Raw genomic sequence first — 17,500 nt, forward strand, 5'->3', positions numbered from 1 at the left:
CAAAATATTGGTCAAAACATCAGTAACCAAGGGCGCCCGCTGGCCTAGCGGTCCAGGCGCATGCATACCACATATGCAGGTTCGACTCCCGATCCCGACAAAAATATCTTAAAAAAAACAAACAAAAAATCACATCAGTAACCAGTGGTCTAGGACATTGTTTCTCAAACCCCCAGGGGTCCTTGAGGGAGTTCCAGGGGGTCCCCAGCTAAATGATGGATAGTTACATTAGGAACCAAATGGACCCGTATGGGTCTGTAACTCTGAGAGTGTACAAATGGAACCAAATGAACCCTAACGGGTCCATTTGGTTCCTAACATTGATTTTACAACATAAATTGGGGTCCCAATTTAGATAGAAATGCCATTAAATGGGGGTCCGTAGCCTAATGCATGTCAGACTGTGGGTCCGTGAAATAAATTAAAATGGTTGATAATCACTGCTAGAGCTGTAAAGATCTTCTCCTATGGGGGTCCCTGGCATATCTTTTCAAATGGGGGGCTAATAAGTGTCAATTTGAAAAAGTTTGAGAAGCACTGGTCTAGGACATTGGTTCTCAAAGTGGGGTACGGGGACCCCCGGGGGTCCTTGAGCGGGTTCCAGGGGGTACCCAGATAAATGTTAGTTAGTAACCAAATGGACCCTTATGTTGCTGTAACTCTGAGTGTACAAATGGAACCAAATGGACCCTTACGGGTCCATTTGGTTCCATTTGTACACTCTCAGACTTATGGTGGTCCGTGGCCTAATGCAGGGGTTCCCAAAGTGGGGTCCGGGGACCCCCAGGGCCCTACATACATCAGCTATTTTCAAAGAATCTTGATATTCTTTGAAAATGTTTCTCCCCCTCTCTCCTCAGTGTGGATGTGGATGTGGAGGAGGTGTGGGGAGCGGAGGAGTGGAGACATCGCGGGCGAGAGAGAGAGACGTCAGAGGAGAGGAGCAGAACGGAGGGAGAGGGAGGGAGGCCCCCGGGAGGAGGAGGGGTGCAAGAGGAGGAGGTGGAGAAGGAGGTGGAGAGGAGGAACGGCAAAGCGACAGGAAGTTCCCTGGGACGAACGTTCAGCTTCCTCCGCACGATGGCCACCCAGCGCAAGGTCGGGACCACCACGTGTGTGTGTGTGTGTGTGTGTGTGTGTGTGTGTGTGTGTGTGTGTGTGTGTGTGTGTGTGTGTGTGTGTGTGTGTGTGTGTGTGTGTGTGTGTGTGTGTGTGTGTGTGTGTGTGTGTGTGTGTGTGTGTGTGTGTGTGTGTGTGCGTGCGTGCGTGCGTGCGTGCGTGCGTGTGCCTACCTGTGCATATGTATGTGCATTTTGTGCCACTGGTATTCCAACATATTACATTGCATATTCATAATGTCACTAGAAATGTGTATCTTCTGAAGAAAATGCAGGGCAGGTGGCAGTTACTGTCTGGGAGCCAAATGGTGGCTATAGGTTTGACTATGGTGTGTGGCTATGGGTTAACTACTGTAGGTAGTGGCTTGGGTTTATTACGTTGTGTAGGGTTTACTAGGTGGTAATCTCTCAAGAACAGATTCTGCACTGCGTTGGAATCTGTCCTGAAGGTTCGTCAGAACGTGTACACGCTGTGTGGGAGTGGGCGTGCCTTCAGATCAGGAAGCAGGCCGCGCTTTACCCAATCAAATGTAGTGGGCAGGATTCACGTGTCCGTCGATGTTTCCCTGCTGGAAACTAACCGAAACTCATTTAACAATAGCGTCCTCGGAGCAGACAAAACCACGGAAAGACATTCACATTTGAACTTACTCTTTCATCATAGAAACAAGTGGGCTTATAACCAAAACGATCCATGTTCTCTGGGAGAAGCGGTGTTAGTGTTCCGTGTAGAAATGTTGTTAGTGGGAATGAAAACGTAGTCGCACCACCCGGAAGTGGAGCGGTGAAGGCAGACTTAAACCCCGGTTTCCTTGCGCACTGGTGCTATGTTGGCATTGTCCCAGAGTATAGCTGAGGAGGAACGAACAGCAGAGGTCGCTGTTTTTCCTTTTCAGTTATCTCTGGGTTCCGAGATTGACTAGGTGGTAAGAGTGGTTTTACTAGGTTGCGTAGGGTTTGATAGGGTTGACTAAGGGCCCCTACACACTGTCCGACATACAAATGGTCGGCGAGTTAACAGATCGTTAAGCATTTCACATTGCACAAGTTTCTTTCTTGAAATCGGGCTATATATATCAATTATATTTTTTCAATTCAATCTTTATTTCAGACCCAAGGGCGATACATACAGTATATCACATTAACACATCGGGTGCCGAACATGGTCTAAACCGTGTGTTTACATAGTAGCGCTCCGGTGCCGAACACGGTCTGAACCGTGAGTTTAGTCTTTTTGTTTTTTTCGTTTTTCTCCGCGCGGGCGGGGCTAGAGCAGCTCTGGGAGCACCCATTGTAATCCTGCGAAGGAAGTGCCAGATCGCTCACCGGAAACATTTTTTTTTCCCCATCCGCTTCCTGTCTATTTCCTACTTTGAAACGCCTATATCTCCGAATCTGTTTCCTGTGGGGAAAACCGGTCATGCGCGATGCGCGATCCCCCCCCCGTTGTAACCCGCGAGGGAAATGTTATGGTTCCAGGCTGTAGCCAGGCTCATGGCACAACATGAATCGATGCTTTTTTTTGCGTGGATTTGCTTGTAACGCATGCGGAAGCTTTAAACAGCAAAGCGCAGTCAATGGGGAGAATGCTGGCACCCACGGTAAGTTGTTATGAAAAAATGCTGGCACCCGATGTGTTAAAAACACCATACAAAATATAACAATAATAGAAAAAGAAATACAATAAAAAAGAATTCCACCATGTTCAGTTTCGAACATACAGACAAGTGCGCCAATGGTTCCACAGTCTAGAGGAGAACCTGACAGAACTACTTAACGCAGTGATGGGCAGCATTTATTTCCAGAGGGCCACACTGACTTCGATAAAATGAGTGAAGGGCCACACATTGTACAATTGAATTGAAACTTGAAACACATAAGTGCTGAATGATGTTGAAACTGTGTGAATTTGGTAGACATGCCAGACTACTATTAGAATAAGGTCCTTGCTTTCACTACAACAATGTTCATCAACAAAATGTTGATCTTTCTTTTTCTTTTTGTATCACTCAGGTGTACTCTGTACGAGATTACAATGAATAGATCACATGAAACAATCCACGTCAATGCCATATCTCATCTTATCTGATATGCACCTCTCCATAGGTCACTCACTGATAAAACACATTGTATTCGTTATATATGGACTCACGGCAGACTGTTTCACTGTTACATTATAAACATAAAACATTTGAGTACATACGGATGGAGGAAAGCAGGTATGTACTCAAATGGCAAATAAATAAATGGTAAATGGTGCATTTATATAGCGCTTCTATCCAAATCGCTTTACATTGATTGTGCCATTAACCCATTCACACACACATTCACACACCGATGGCGGAGGAAACCATGCAAGGCACCAACCTGCTCATCGGGAGCAATTAGGGGTTCAGCGCCTTGCTCAAGGACACTTCGACACTAACTCTAGGGGAGTGCCCCAGCCCGGGATCGAACTGGGAACCTTGCAGGTTTTTTTATGACTTGGCGGGCAGGATTGAGATGGTCAAAGGGCCGGGTCCGGCCCCCGGGCCGTATGTTGCCCATGTGTGACATAACGGGTTACTTATGACAGCAATGATGTCATTTACTGACTCAGATGCCCTACACATACATCTATACATGAGATTGCGTAGCACAGCAGAGCAGGTGGGTAGGGTACCCCAACACTAACACACATCTGTCTTGCACTGGAGCTTCTTGGAGCTCTCAGCAGCAGCCTCATGCAGTCATTATAGGGCACTGTGAGTCGTCTGTATGATGCTGCCTTGCTTGTAGCGACACCACAGGTGGGCAGTATACAGAGGTGTACAGAAAGATTTAAAGAGTGAAATCTTCACCGGTACTGAGCACATGCTAAATTTGCGACACAGCATGTTCCCTTGAGCATACAGCTTCCGGCGCTGTCTATATATATGTCCTTGTCAGGTCATTTGATATTATATGGCCCAAATATTTGATCTCACAGCAGACACTAAGGGCAGTGCCTGAGAGATAGTCAGGAAAAGTTGACTGTCTGTCTTCTCTGCTTCGGACAATCATCATCTTACTCTTTTTTAGCATTGTACTTTATGTCAAAATCAACACCATACTGTGAGCATGTAGGCCTACTCAGAAGCTGTTGAAGACCAGCACTATATGGACTAAAGATGACCAAGTCATCCGCATACATAAGGTGATTAATTAGCGAATTGACAACCCTATACACCCTGAATCACATGCGTTTAAAATCAAAGATAAGTCATCCATATAAACATTAAAGAGAAAAGGGGACAAAATCCCCCCCTGGCGTACCCCATTGTTCACACGAAAAGGGAGCAGATGTTGATCTCCCCCATTTTACTCGCATCGTCTGGTGAGCATACCAGAAGACCAGGATTCTGACTAGAAAACTAGGGACCCCTCTTTAATGCGGTCAAACGCTTATGACGCATCAATAAAACACATAAAAAATGTAGAATTTTGCCTATTATATTTATCTAAAATTTCTTTAAGTGCAAAACTACACATATCAGTGCCATGTTTACGTTTGAAGCCAAATTGGTTGTCAATAGACTTGATGTACTTCTCAATTCTACTCAGAATAATTGTCTCCATAGTTTTGAATACAGTGTCTCGTCAACTAGATAATATGTCAATGAATATTATTGGATACTTAGTAATAGAACAAATTTAGGTTAGTCGAAATGCATGACGGAGGGGGTACTATCGCCATGTCAAGGAAGACGAAAAAAAGGTTGTGAAGCACTGCAGTATGGTTTAGCTAACACACATAGGATGTTATGTTGATTTACAGATTGTTCAATTCAGTTCAGTTCCTGTACTGTCACTTCAGGTGCAACAGAATTACACTTTGAAACTCCCAAACCACTGCACTAAAACATCAAATAAATATAATGATGTGTGTTTATGCTTTTAAGCACACTTTCAAGTCTCTATGCATTAGATACAGTGCGCTTATGGTCATGTCATAGTTTATGAAAGCAGACAGTATTTTGTTTCAACCTCAACCGCTTTGGGGTGGAGTAGAACACAAATAAATACCTGCAGAAAAGTCTATAAGAAGCCACACAGAAATTCTATGGAATCCACATATATTCTGGTGATTGATAAATTGAGACAACATATTTTAGTGTCCATTTGAACATTAACCACTTAATCCATTAAGACCTGAGGCCGATTCTTAGTAATGTCTTCAAAAATCAGTTTTATGAAAAACTTTTTCATGTCAAGGACCCCAAAAATTATATGTATTTCCCCATCTCAAAATATTTTGTTCCAGGGACCCCCGGAAGCAAAGATTTGAGTTAAAATGTTCGCTTTAAATTAATATAAATATATTAATTTGCACACATTTTCTCGATTTTTCAAAAATCTATCTACAAGCTCATAGCGGTGCCGTGCTATGAGCTTGTATATCTGCTTGTATATCTGCTTTTTTGTGCATTTTATTTTTGCATTTATTGAAAATGAGAAATATATGTCTGCATCAGATTTTTTTTCTATTCATAATTTATAATTAATGCATACGTTTGTGAATCTTGTTTTGTACATTTGCGATTATTGAGACAAAATCTGATTCCATAAAAAAAACGTGTACTGTCAAAGTGTCATTGAGCAAGGCACTGAACCTTCAATCTAATCTACCTGCTTAAAGATAATGAGGCAGGTTTAAATGTAATAAGAATAAAAACAGGATATCTATATTTTTCTGAAATAATATTTACACACTGCCTACTGTATGACAAGCCCTGTCAAGTAAGTGAAGTGTTTAGTGTAATGTCTGTATGTAACCAGCAGAGGGACCTCTGACTGTTCACGTGAACACAACTAACATGCAATATCATCATTATTACTGATTATTGGGTATTTATAGATATGACCCATATTTAAATGAATATGAGCATTATTTTGTCTAGCTTTTTCTGACAACAGTATATATCCACAAGATTACACTCATTAATTAACACCCACTAAGCCAGGAGATGCACTTCTGTACCAATAAATGTTTCGTAGGACAGCATATTATCCCTGATTATCTGTGTGTGTGTGTGTGTGTCTGTGTGTGCGCGTGCGTGCGTGCGTGCGTGCGTGCGTGCGTGCGTGCGTGCGTGCGTACGTGCGTGCGCGCTTGTGCAGTGGTGGAAAAAGTACTCAAATGTTTTACTTAAGTAAAAGTATCAATACTGCAATGTAGGAGTACTCTATACTAAGTCCGGAATTAAAAATTAACTTGAGTAAAAGTACAAAAGTATTGGTATCAAAATGTACTTAAAGTACCAAAAGTAAAAGTACTAAAATGTTTGAAAATAGCAGATCTACAAGCTCACAACGCGTCGCAATGCGACACGTTGTGAGCTTGTAGATCTGCTATTTTCAAATAGCCTAGGTATAAAATAGGGCTGAAGTAGTTAATGTATGTTTCATAATGTATATATGTATAATATATGCAAAGTAACTAGTAACTGTACTGTAAGTACCAAAATGATGCCGTCTGCATCATGATCTCTCCCTAGAAGGTCTGTAGGGAAATTCCCAGCATGCCTAGAGGGAAGTTTCCAGATAAGGCCTCAGTGTTTCCACTGATAAGGGCTTCTGGTGATGATGTCACCGTTTATTCCTGTGGTGGTCTTCAGCAGAGGACCTGTCGGATGAGGTGGGCTCTACAGAGTAGTGCGTCTCAAAGTGGGTTCTGGGGACCCCCTGGAAACCCCTTGGCAAACCCTAACCCACTTTAACCATATTGTATACTTTGGCTATGTTTAAAAATAATTGTCCCTTATGGGGTTCCCTTCCCTGACACAAACCATATGGGGGTCCGCGGCCAAAATAGGTATCAAGTTGGGGGTCCTTGTCATGGAAATGTTTGAGAAGCACTGATATAAAGCCCCTCCTCAATATGTGATTCCAATTTGGGGTTGATTTGGATGCTGCATTTCCTTTTAAGGAATAGGCCCCCCTCTGCACATTTTTGAAGCCAATTTGCTGCTCATTGTCACATGACTCTCAAGATCATGTGTACCTAATTTGGTAACAATTAGGTTGGCTATGGGTCATGCATCACTAATTGTGGTGTAAAGTGAAGTGACAGAGTGACAAAGTAAAGTCAAGTGTTAAAGTGACAGTGACAGTCAATACATTGGGGTCACAGGTGGGGACAGTTTACCTAATGAATGGGGCAGGGCGGTGGTCGGGGCAGTGTTGATTTCGTCAACTAAAACTATGACAAAAAATGTTGGTCGACTACCTTTTTTCACTGACGAAAACTAAATACAAACTAAATAAAAACTAAGCTATGATGACTAAAACTAAGACTAAATATATTGGCAATTTCGTCAACAAATAAAAAATAGACTAAAATGTTAGTGAGGGACTATAGTGGAGAAGAGATCCAGTAGAACTAAAAGACAAGTCATTTTATGCTTGGTTGCTCACAACGACGCTCACAACACGTCGTTGTGAGCTTGTAGATCGGCAAAAAGACAAAATCGACAAAAGACAAAAATTACTAAAACTAAATCAAAATGTGCTGTCAAAATCAACACTGGGTTGGGGGTCTCAGATTGGGCAGGGCGGTGGTTACTTTAGGGGTCTAAGCTCAGCTCAACTTGTGAATCTGGGGGTTAGAAGCTGTCCCTACATTTTACGCGTAAAACTGATAACGTGTGTGTGATTGTGTTAAAGGTAGGTGATAAGTGATAGTTTAACCATAGTGATGGTGAAAGTACTATATTCTGATAGTAATCATTGCTACAGAACGTTTGTTCAGTCACAGGGGTCTCTCCAGCTCTTTAGTAAACAGAATATAGCACATTTTCAGGTGACAACATTTAAGCCAATCAGGCGAGAGTACTGAAAATGCATTTTCTGTTTAATAAAGAGCTGGAGAGACATGGGAGACTCCTTTTACTGAACAAACACTCTATAGCAATGAGTGCTATCAGAATATAGGGATATTTAACACTTATTTTAACCAAAGTAAATCACTTACCCTACCTTTAAGCATGTGACTATGTGTTGCGTGTGTGCATGTCTGCGTGCGTGCTCGTGTGTGTGTGTGCGTGCGTGCGTGCTTACACGCAATGTTATTACATGAAACTCTTGAAAACATTCCTTAACTGTTGCTCCACTTTGCGCTCTTTCTCTTGCCATCTCTCTCTCTCTCTCTCTCTCTCTCTCTCACTCTCTCTCTCTTTCTCTCTCTACCAGCTGCTGCTAGTTGCTCTACTAACTGGCATTATTGCATCATCCTCTCTCCTCATTCCTACTTTCTCTTGTTTCCCACTCCTCCCACTCCTCCCACTCCACACACCCACACGCCCACGCGCGCACGCACGCACGCACGCACGCACGCACGCACGCACGCACGCACGCACGCACGCACGCACGCACGCACGCACGCACGCACGCACGCACACACACACACACACACACACACACACACACACACACACACACACACACACACACACATGCACGCACACAAGTACACACTCCTCTACTTTTCATGACATTTTCCATCTCTCTCTTTCTCTCTCTCTCTCTCTCTTTTGAAAAGTGAACATGCTTGACTCCTCTATCTGTTCATTTTATTCTCTTACTCTCTGCTCTGTCCATCCTTTCTCCTCCTCTTGAAATGTTAATAACAGCTGGGAGTTTTGACTAGACTACACTGGTACTGTTGTTGGAGAAACTGTGGGCTCCATCTCTTGGTGTCTGACACAGGATGTTCCATATAAAAACGCATGACGTCATCCATTCACAAACTCTTCCAAGTTGCTGCGATGTTGCGCCAGACGATGTAACATCAAATCTGACGGACATCATAGCTTCAATACAAGTTTTTAAAACATTAAAATATTTCATAAAATATTTTTTTTTAACTGTTCAAATGTTCCCAAAGGAGAGGACATTTTAACGTTTGAATTAAGCTTCTATTCTAGGTGAAAATATGGTGTTACATATTACATATTAGATATTACTGTAATTTGGGTCTCCTTGACATGGAAATGTTTGAGAACCACTGGTTTAAACAACATTAGGGAACAAGCCCAAATAAGCAACTACACTTTAGAAACGAGCCCAAATAAGCAACTACACTTTAGAAACGAGCCCAAATAAGCAACAACACTTTAGAAACGAGCCCAAATAAGCAACTACACTTTAGAAACGAGCCCAAATAAGCAACTACACTTTAGAAACAAGCCCAAATAAGCAACAACACTTTAGAAACGAGCCCAAATAAGCAACCACACTTTAGAAACGAGCCCAAATAAGCAACCACACTTTAAAAAAAAGCCCAAATAAGCAACTACACTTTAGAAACGAGCCCAAATAAGCAACTACACTTTAGAAACAAGCCCAAATAAGCAACTACACTTTAGAAACGAGCCCAAATAAGCAACTACACTTTAGAAACGAGCCCAAATAAGCAACTACACTTTAGAAACGAGCCCAAATAAGCAACTACACTTTAGAAACAAGCCCAAATAAGCAACTACACTTTAGAAACAAGCCCAAAAAGCCAAAGTTTTGAGAAAGATTTGTAAAGAAAAAAATAAAGAACAGTGACAATAACATAAATGGCTCTCTCAAGAGATCAGGCCCGCTAAATAAATAAACTATAAAGAAAACAAATCCAATCATGTGGATCTCGGCCTTCATGGACGTGTCATCTCGGCCTGTCTGTGACGTGTCATCTGTGGCGTATGACTCCGAATTTGAGGAAGGTTTCAACCCGATCTGAGTGGCCGCCCGGGAACGTCCGGTCACAGACGTGCAAATTGGCTGGTTGCCCGAGTAAAAGATAACTAGGTAACCATTCGTGAGAATGAGAACCGACTCGAGGAGGGTACTCCGTGTGCTATACCCAGATAACTGACTTAGCAAGTCATCCTATTTAGGATCTAATCTTATCTCCCATGCACTGCTGTTACAATGTTCTGCTCTATTGGCCTCTTAATCACCTTTTATATATCGCTTCCTTGATGACAGCCCTCAGGGCCTGACTGCACCTCAGCACGCCATTGGCTAGTTAGCGGTGACTCTGTGTGAGTGTGTGTGTGTGTGTGTGTGGTTGGGGGGAGGGGTAACATTGGCTTCCTTGATTGGTCATCATGCATAATAGCATCATAGTGTATTCCAGATTAATTGGGACGTTAGTATGTATTATGTTTTGTTATGTATTTGTGATTATGCTACACAGTATCGTTAAATGCATATTGTATATATGATAATGATCATACTCATAATGCTCGACGTAATGCTCTTGGTTGATAGTTTCAACCAGAAACTGGTCTCTGCAGTGTTTTCTTGCAGGAATGGCCTTCCGGGCTCGGGAATCGAACTGGGCCTGGCATCAGAGCCTACAGTATGTAGTACATGCCACTTGGCTATCGGTGCACAAGTCTCTACACAGTATTATTGTGAATTTGTGTTACAGTACAGTGCATGCGTTAGCTCACATTATGGCATTTGGTTGTTTGAGCGTGTGGACTGTTATTATGATATCACGCGTGTGATGGTTCACAGACCGGTCAGATATATTTAAACACAGCATAGTATGGATCCTATATACATCCAGTGGGCTGCCAGACAATTCAGACAATGCATTTGATTCAAATAGGCTACAGCTGGGTGTGGCTGTGATAGCTCATCTACTGAAAAATCTACTACCAGTGGTGGAAAAAGTACTCAAATGTTTTACTTAAGTAAAAGTATCAATACTGCAATGTAGAAGTACTCTGTTACAAGGAAAAGTCCGAAATTCAAACTTTACTTGAGTAAAAGTACAAAGGTATTGGTATCAAAATGTACTTAAAGTACCAAAAGTAAAAGTACTAATTTTTCAAATAGCCTATGTATTAAATTGGGCTGAAGTGGTTAATGTATGTTTTATAATATAATAATTTATGTCTGAAAATTAACTAGTAACTAAAGTTTTCAAATAATTGTAGTGGAGTAAAAGTACAATATTTGCCTCTGAGATGTAGTGGAGTAGAAGTAAAAGTACTGAAAATCGGAAATACTCCAGTGAAGTAAGAGTACCTCAAAGTTGTACTTAAGTACAGTACTTAAGTAAATGTACTTAGTTACTTTACACCACTTTCTACTACTTTATCTCTGGATTTTGCTGTCTTTACCATAATGTGTGACTGTGATCAGAGGCAGACAGCATAAAAAAGTAGTTTTTTTTTCCAGTGGAATGCTGAGTTTGAAACATTGCATTTTACAATCTTGTTCTAAGCTGTACACCCGCGGTCTGGTGAACCAGCGAACGCCATAATACCAGACAGTATGTGTCATCGTGCTGCAACTGTCCTCTGTGGTTGAGCACCCCTCCAATCTCACTCTTGTTTATTGCAGTGTAAAGACACACTTGAACGTAACATAACTACAGATTATTCTCTTGTAAACCTGTAATTGTGAGGTACGGGGAAGTTCTCTTACACATACCATGGCTATGCGTTTCCATTTTAATATAAGCCTATATGTATTCATGTTATAGTTTTGTATATTCAAAATTACAGCCTGTAGCCTGTGTGGGCTGGAAAATGTAGCCTGTCGTTGTAGGCTATATTATGCCATGATGATGAACAACAACAACAACAGCTGATGTTTTGAAAATGCATGCAGCTGGAAAGACCCAATAGTGTGTTCATGCAGTACCAGAGATCACAGTTTCACCACATTTCTAGGAGCCTAGTTTTTTAGTTTTTGCAACATCACCACCTAGATCAGGAGTGGGCAACTTTGATGATGGAGAGGGCCACTATATTTCCACACTCACTCCAGAGGGCCACATTGCATATACTGTCGGGCAGACACCTCTTATGTCCATATTTTAAAGAGGTGGTGCCATGGTGTTGCACTTTTTCTGTTTTTTCATGTGTCTATGAGGTTGATAGAACTTCATTAAGCCCCCTGGTGGTGTTTTTATGGTGTTTTACGTCTTCTCTGACTATTTTGAGTTTCTTCCTGGAGGCTGAAACCTTGAGGGTCAACCGTGCCAATAGAAAAACAGCACTTTAATGACTCAGTAAAATTATACCCTCCCCCTCATTATCATAACACAAGAGGTGTGGGCATGAGGAGGAGGAGGGACTAGGACAGGTGGGTGGTGCTAAGGTGGTGGAAGAGATAACCATAATACCTGATGATTATGTTTTAGGGGGGGAAAAAATCATAGAAAATCACGGCACCCCGTCTTTGACTTTTTAGTAGCAAAAAATGCCGATCTACAAGCTCAAAACGCATCGCTGTGCAACGTGTTTTGAGCTTGTAGATCTGCTATTTTTGCTATTTTTGAATTGGAATCCTATTTTTCTTTTTTTTTTTGCTGTTTTTGAATTGGAATCCTGATTTTCTTTGTTGCTATGTTTGAATTGGAATCCTGAAAAGTAGCATTTTTCTTTTATTTCAAAGTAATTTGGTTATACTTATGTTAACTTTATGTATTATATATATTAAATACAATCACTTTGGACATAAAAAAGACTAGAATAGAATTTCAATACTAGTCATTAAGCTACTAATATAGGCTGAAGTAATTAAAGCGGGTCATGTTTGCATGTTTGGAATTGTAACAGCTGAAATCAATAATAAATCAGTATTCCTATATTAACCTGCGGGCCGCATTAAGTGAAGGTGGGGGCCGCATGTGGCCCCCGGGCTGTCAGTTGCCCATATATGACCTAGATAATTGGATGACCATGTGTAATAGGAATCAGAATTATTGTCACATCTTACGATTCAGAATCAGAATCAACTTCATTGTCACATCACTAGTTTACAGGTGTACAACAGTGGGTGAAATTTGTTTTTGTGCCAGCTCCATCGTTTTTGTTGTTGCCATAAAAAGAAAAGGGAAGAAGAAGATGGGGGGAGCAAGGAGAAGAGAGAGAGAACAATGTATATTTACACCATAGTATATCTATCCAGTGCACATACATGTACCTGAGGCTAGACATAAGGCGAGTTAGCATAGCAGCAGATACTGTACATGACTTTAGTGCAAGAATACAGTAATAAGTGTCAGCGCGTCTCAGGTTCGACCGCATAGTAGTTCACATAAGATAACTGTATAATCCACAGGTAGGTCCATGAGGAAGAGCAAAAAGTCCCAAGTGTTCATCAGGCTGGACATGGCCTTGGACCACAGTTGTAAAAGTGTGGGCGAAATGATGTTCAGTTTGAGCTCTCACTCTGTATTGCAGTTACAGGAAGAGTTGGAATAGGGAAGAATAGAGAGGAAAGGAACCCAGAACACAGAACAGGTCATAACAGGAAGGGCTCATTCATTTTTCGGCTACTTTGCACTGTGTTTATGTGCTGTGTCTGGCGACGGGGTTGAGGCCAGTGCTCTTTATGCAAAGCGGGCAGTTGCCAACTGAACCACTTCAGCTTGTCCATGTGCTATTTTCTGCGAAAGCTTTCCCCACAATACAGATGCTGGGGTTTAAGTGGTTAAGTCTTGCACACACCAATCTACTGTCGCCATAGAGGTATAATATAACTAGAGGGCGGATTGCCCCGCCCCCAGCTATCATTTCAATGAATGTGCTCAGTGGCGTTTTGAAGCACCCGGAAGCCTGCCGGAAGTAGAATTATTGAGTCGTTTTTGGGGACACCATAGAGTTATGAGCATGCGCACTAGTGTCCTTTTTGCGTCCTACGGCAGCCCGGTTGCTAAGGAATGAACGCGAGATATTTATTAAATACACTCGAGATGCATATTTAGATGTAAATGCATATGTATTTATGTATAATATGTTTACATATTTATATTTATATATATAAATATCTCTCAGTATGTTTTGCTTGTGCACAGTGGTGTAAAGTAACTAAGTACATGTACTCAAGTACTGTACTTAAGTTACATTTTGAGGTATCTTTACTTTACTGGAGTATTTCCAATTTGCAGTACTTTTACTTCTACTCCACTACATCTCAGAGGCAAATGTTGTACTTTTACTCCATTACAATTATTTGAACACTTTAGTTACTAGTAACTTTGCAATTATCAATTATTATATTAAAAAACATACATTAACCACTTTAGCCCTATTTTATACCTAGGCTATTTGAAAATAGCAGATCTACAAGCTCACAACGCGTCGCGATGCGACGCGTTGTGAGCTTGTAGATCTGCTATTTTTCAACCTTTTAGTACTTTTACTTTTGGTACTTTAAGTACATTTTGATAACAATACTTTTGCACTTTTACTCAAGTAAATTTTGAATTCCAGACTTTTACTTGTAACGGAGTACTTCTACATTGTAGTATTGATACTTTTACTTAAGCAAAACATTTGAGTACTTTTTCCACCACTGCTTGTGCATGTATATTGTATATCTCCCCGCCTGCAGTTCCAGCTTTGGCCACTGGGGTGGCGGCTTCAATGTTTCTCAGCAACTCTGGGGGCTTGACTGTCGCCCCAGTGCAGCAGTTAACTCGTACAGTGGCAAAAAGGGGGGACAAAACGGTTCCCCATACACACATTACCCCTCCAGAGCTGAGAGGGAGACAATGCAGGAGAGACTAGGAGGACAGCTGAGAGAGAGAGAGAGAGAGAGAGAGAGAGAGAGAGAGAGAGAGAGAGAGAGAGAGAGAGAGAGAGAGAGAGAGAGAGAGAGAGACGGTGTAGGAGAAACATGCAATTGGACATGTGAGAGGGAGACAATGCAGGGGAGACTAGCCTCGGAAACCCAGCCTTTTTAAGGGGAGACAGACTGTAGGACAGCTGAGAGACAGACAGTGTAGGAGAGACAGACAGTAGCACAGCTGAGAGGGAGACAGTACAGCTGAGAGGGAGACAGACAGGAGGACAGCTGAGAGACAGACAGTAGGAGACTCTGCTAACAGTCTGCATTGTAGGAGTAGTCTGTGTGTGTTTGTGTGTGTGGGGGGACTAAAGTGAACTAAATTCATGCCAATTTGTGTACAAGCATGTGTGTGTGTGTGTGTGTGTGTGTGTGTGTGTGTGTGTGTGTGTGTGTGTGTGTGTGTGTGTGTGTGTGTGTGTGTGTGCAACTGTGCATGTGTTTACACATACAGTACGTGTGTGTGTGTGTGTGTGTGTGTGTGTGTGTGTGCGTGTGCGTGTGCGTGTGCGTGTGTGTGTGGTTGTGTGGTTTGCAGATGCAGGGCGTTCCCCGCTCCAAAGTTAGACTTAAAAAACCTTTAAACCCATCTCTTCCTCCTCTCTCTCTCCTTGTGGTCTCTCCCTCACCCTCTCTCCCTCTCTCTGCTGTTCAAATAAATGATCTTACAAAGGTCAAACGGGTTTCTTATTTCTTATTAATAGCTTGCAGCAGATTTATTTGTCAACTTTATTGAGTCTCTGAGGAGTCTGCACTCTGCAGAGCTCTTCTAGGGGCAGCTCGTCAATGTCTGTCACTGAAATGACTCCGCCTCTAGGAGGCGTGGTAAGGGCTTCATGGCCCCGCCCCTCCCCCCAGAGAGATCCTGCTGCAAAAAAAAAAAAAGAGAAAGAAATGCTGTTCGGACCCCGTCCGTACATAGACTCAAACACAGCAGACACTCCAGGAAAAAAACTCAAATAAAACCAAACTTCATGGATCTATGACCTTGTTATTTCATGTTTTATGATCATCAACACCACGGATCTATTCGAACCTTGATTGCCCGGCTTTTCCTCCTCCCCCCGGTGTGGAGGGGTTTGTTACCCAGGATTAAAAAGAAGGAGACGTTATATTTTTTGGGAGACTTTTGGAGCACAACGGTCCGTCTCTATAGTCCTCCTCCTTCCCCGGTCCGGTGATGATGTCCCAACAACGGGTCACGGCCGAACCGCTGCCCAAGACCCGCCAGGAGAGAATGAAAGAGATCAACCTCAGAGTGAGTTCCACTAGATCACATTAAATCACATGGAAAAAGTCTTTCATCTCATCTGCTTTAACGGGGGTCACTTCACTTCTATTGTTCCTACACGTTTTAAGTCCTGCTGCGGCTAAAACTATTTGATCAGGTTGTTTTTTATGGCGGCTTGTGCATTTATAAATGTTGGTGATCGACCGTTAATTAATTATACATCTCAACTTTCTGTCTAGCTCCATTAAGAACGTCTCACTCCGCTATACAGCTCCGAGATGAGGTTCTGTGTGGTTGTCATCCAGAATCGGTGGAACGTCCGCCAAGGCTCCGCTGTTTACCCTTTTGTATACATCGTATCCCAAAACTAATGGTAGATTCCAAACCACACGGATGTTTAAGGTTTGGTCCGGAGCATAATATTTTAGGTCCGGAGCGAAACTACCCGTTTAAATTACTTATGTAGTCAGCTTGTGGCCATGTTTCCCATTGTAGCCAAACCGGGAGCAGTACTGGCAGCGGACGTAGGGGGGTTTTCCGGGTTGAATGGGAAACATGGCCACAGGCTGACTAAATAAGCGATTTAAACGGGTAGTTTCGCTCCGGACCTAAAATATTATGCTCCGGACCAAACCTGAAACATCCGTGCGGTTTGGAATCTACCATTCGTTTTGGGATACGATGTATACAAAAGGGTAAACAGCGGAGCCTTGGCGGACGTTCCACCGATTCTAGATGACAACGACATAGAACCTCATCTCGGAGCTGTATAGCGGAGTGAGAGGTTCTTAATGGAGCTAGATTGAGATGGAAGTAGCTCTCTCTCTCTAAAGCTAATTAAAAACTCAATCAAACTAGCGGATCTACAGTCTAATCTAAAGCCAGTGTCTCCTCTGCTTCTGTCACTGATGGCCTGCTGTCGGTTATTGCTGTATTTATGTTTTTAAAGTGTATTAATGAGGCTAACATGGGGTTGCATGTTGAGTGTGGACAGCGTGGCATTGGACGGTCATTGTGCGGCTCTGCAGCCAAGAAAGAGGACACCAGGTTTGGCGAGAGAAACAAGCAAACCTGGTATATGAAAACAAGCCCAAAAGAAGCCACATGAATAGTTGAAAATAGCCGATCTACAAGCTCACAACGCGTTGCGATGCGACGTGTTGTTGTGAGCCTATAGATCTGCTATTTTCAAAGAAAAATCTTGGTAAAAAGTGAACATTTAGGAATATTTTCAAATCCACAATCTTGTATGGGAGTCTCTGGCACAACAATACATGTTAATGTGGGTTTCCTTGACATGAACATGTTTGAGAACCACTGGTTTAAACAGCATTAGGAAACACGCCCAAATAAGCAACTACACTTTAGAAACGAGCCCAAACAAACACAACCCGCAACAACCAATGTTTACAAACAACTTTACTGAAAAACAAGGCCAAAGTCGCTTATGATAAGCAGACATGGCAACACCGGTGAACACGTTGTCTGGAAGAGAGAGAGAGAGGAAATGCCCTGGGGGAGGGGGCAGCCAACCAACCGTTCTCTCTCT

At 42.4% G+C, this 17,500-nt stretch overlaps 1 protein-coding gene across 1 annotated transcript in view; it reads left to right on the top strand.

The window, feature by feature from the left end:
* The window catches only part of LOC311038265 (rho guanine nucleotide exchange factor 2-like), a 99,649-nt gene that overhangs the window by 17,946 nt on the left and 64,203 nt on the right, over positions 1-17,500 (top strand). Inside the window, 1 exon segment of the mRNA XM_084047669.1 lies at positions 861-1,098. Coding sequence (XP_083903795.1) covers positions 861-1,098 — 238 coding nt within the window.

Source organism: Gymnoscopelus microlampas (assembly GCF_963454915.1).
Source record: "Gymnoscopelus microlampas genome assembly, chromosome: 3".
Taxonomy (NCBI): Eukaryota; Metazoa; Chordata; class Actinopteri; order Myctophiformes; family Myctophidae; genus Gymnoscopelus; species Gymnoscopelus microlampas.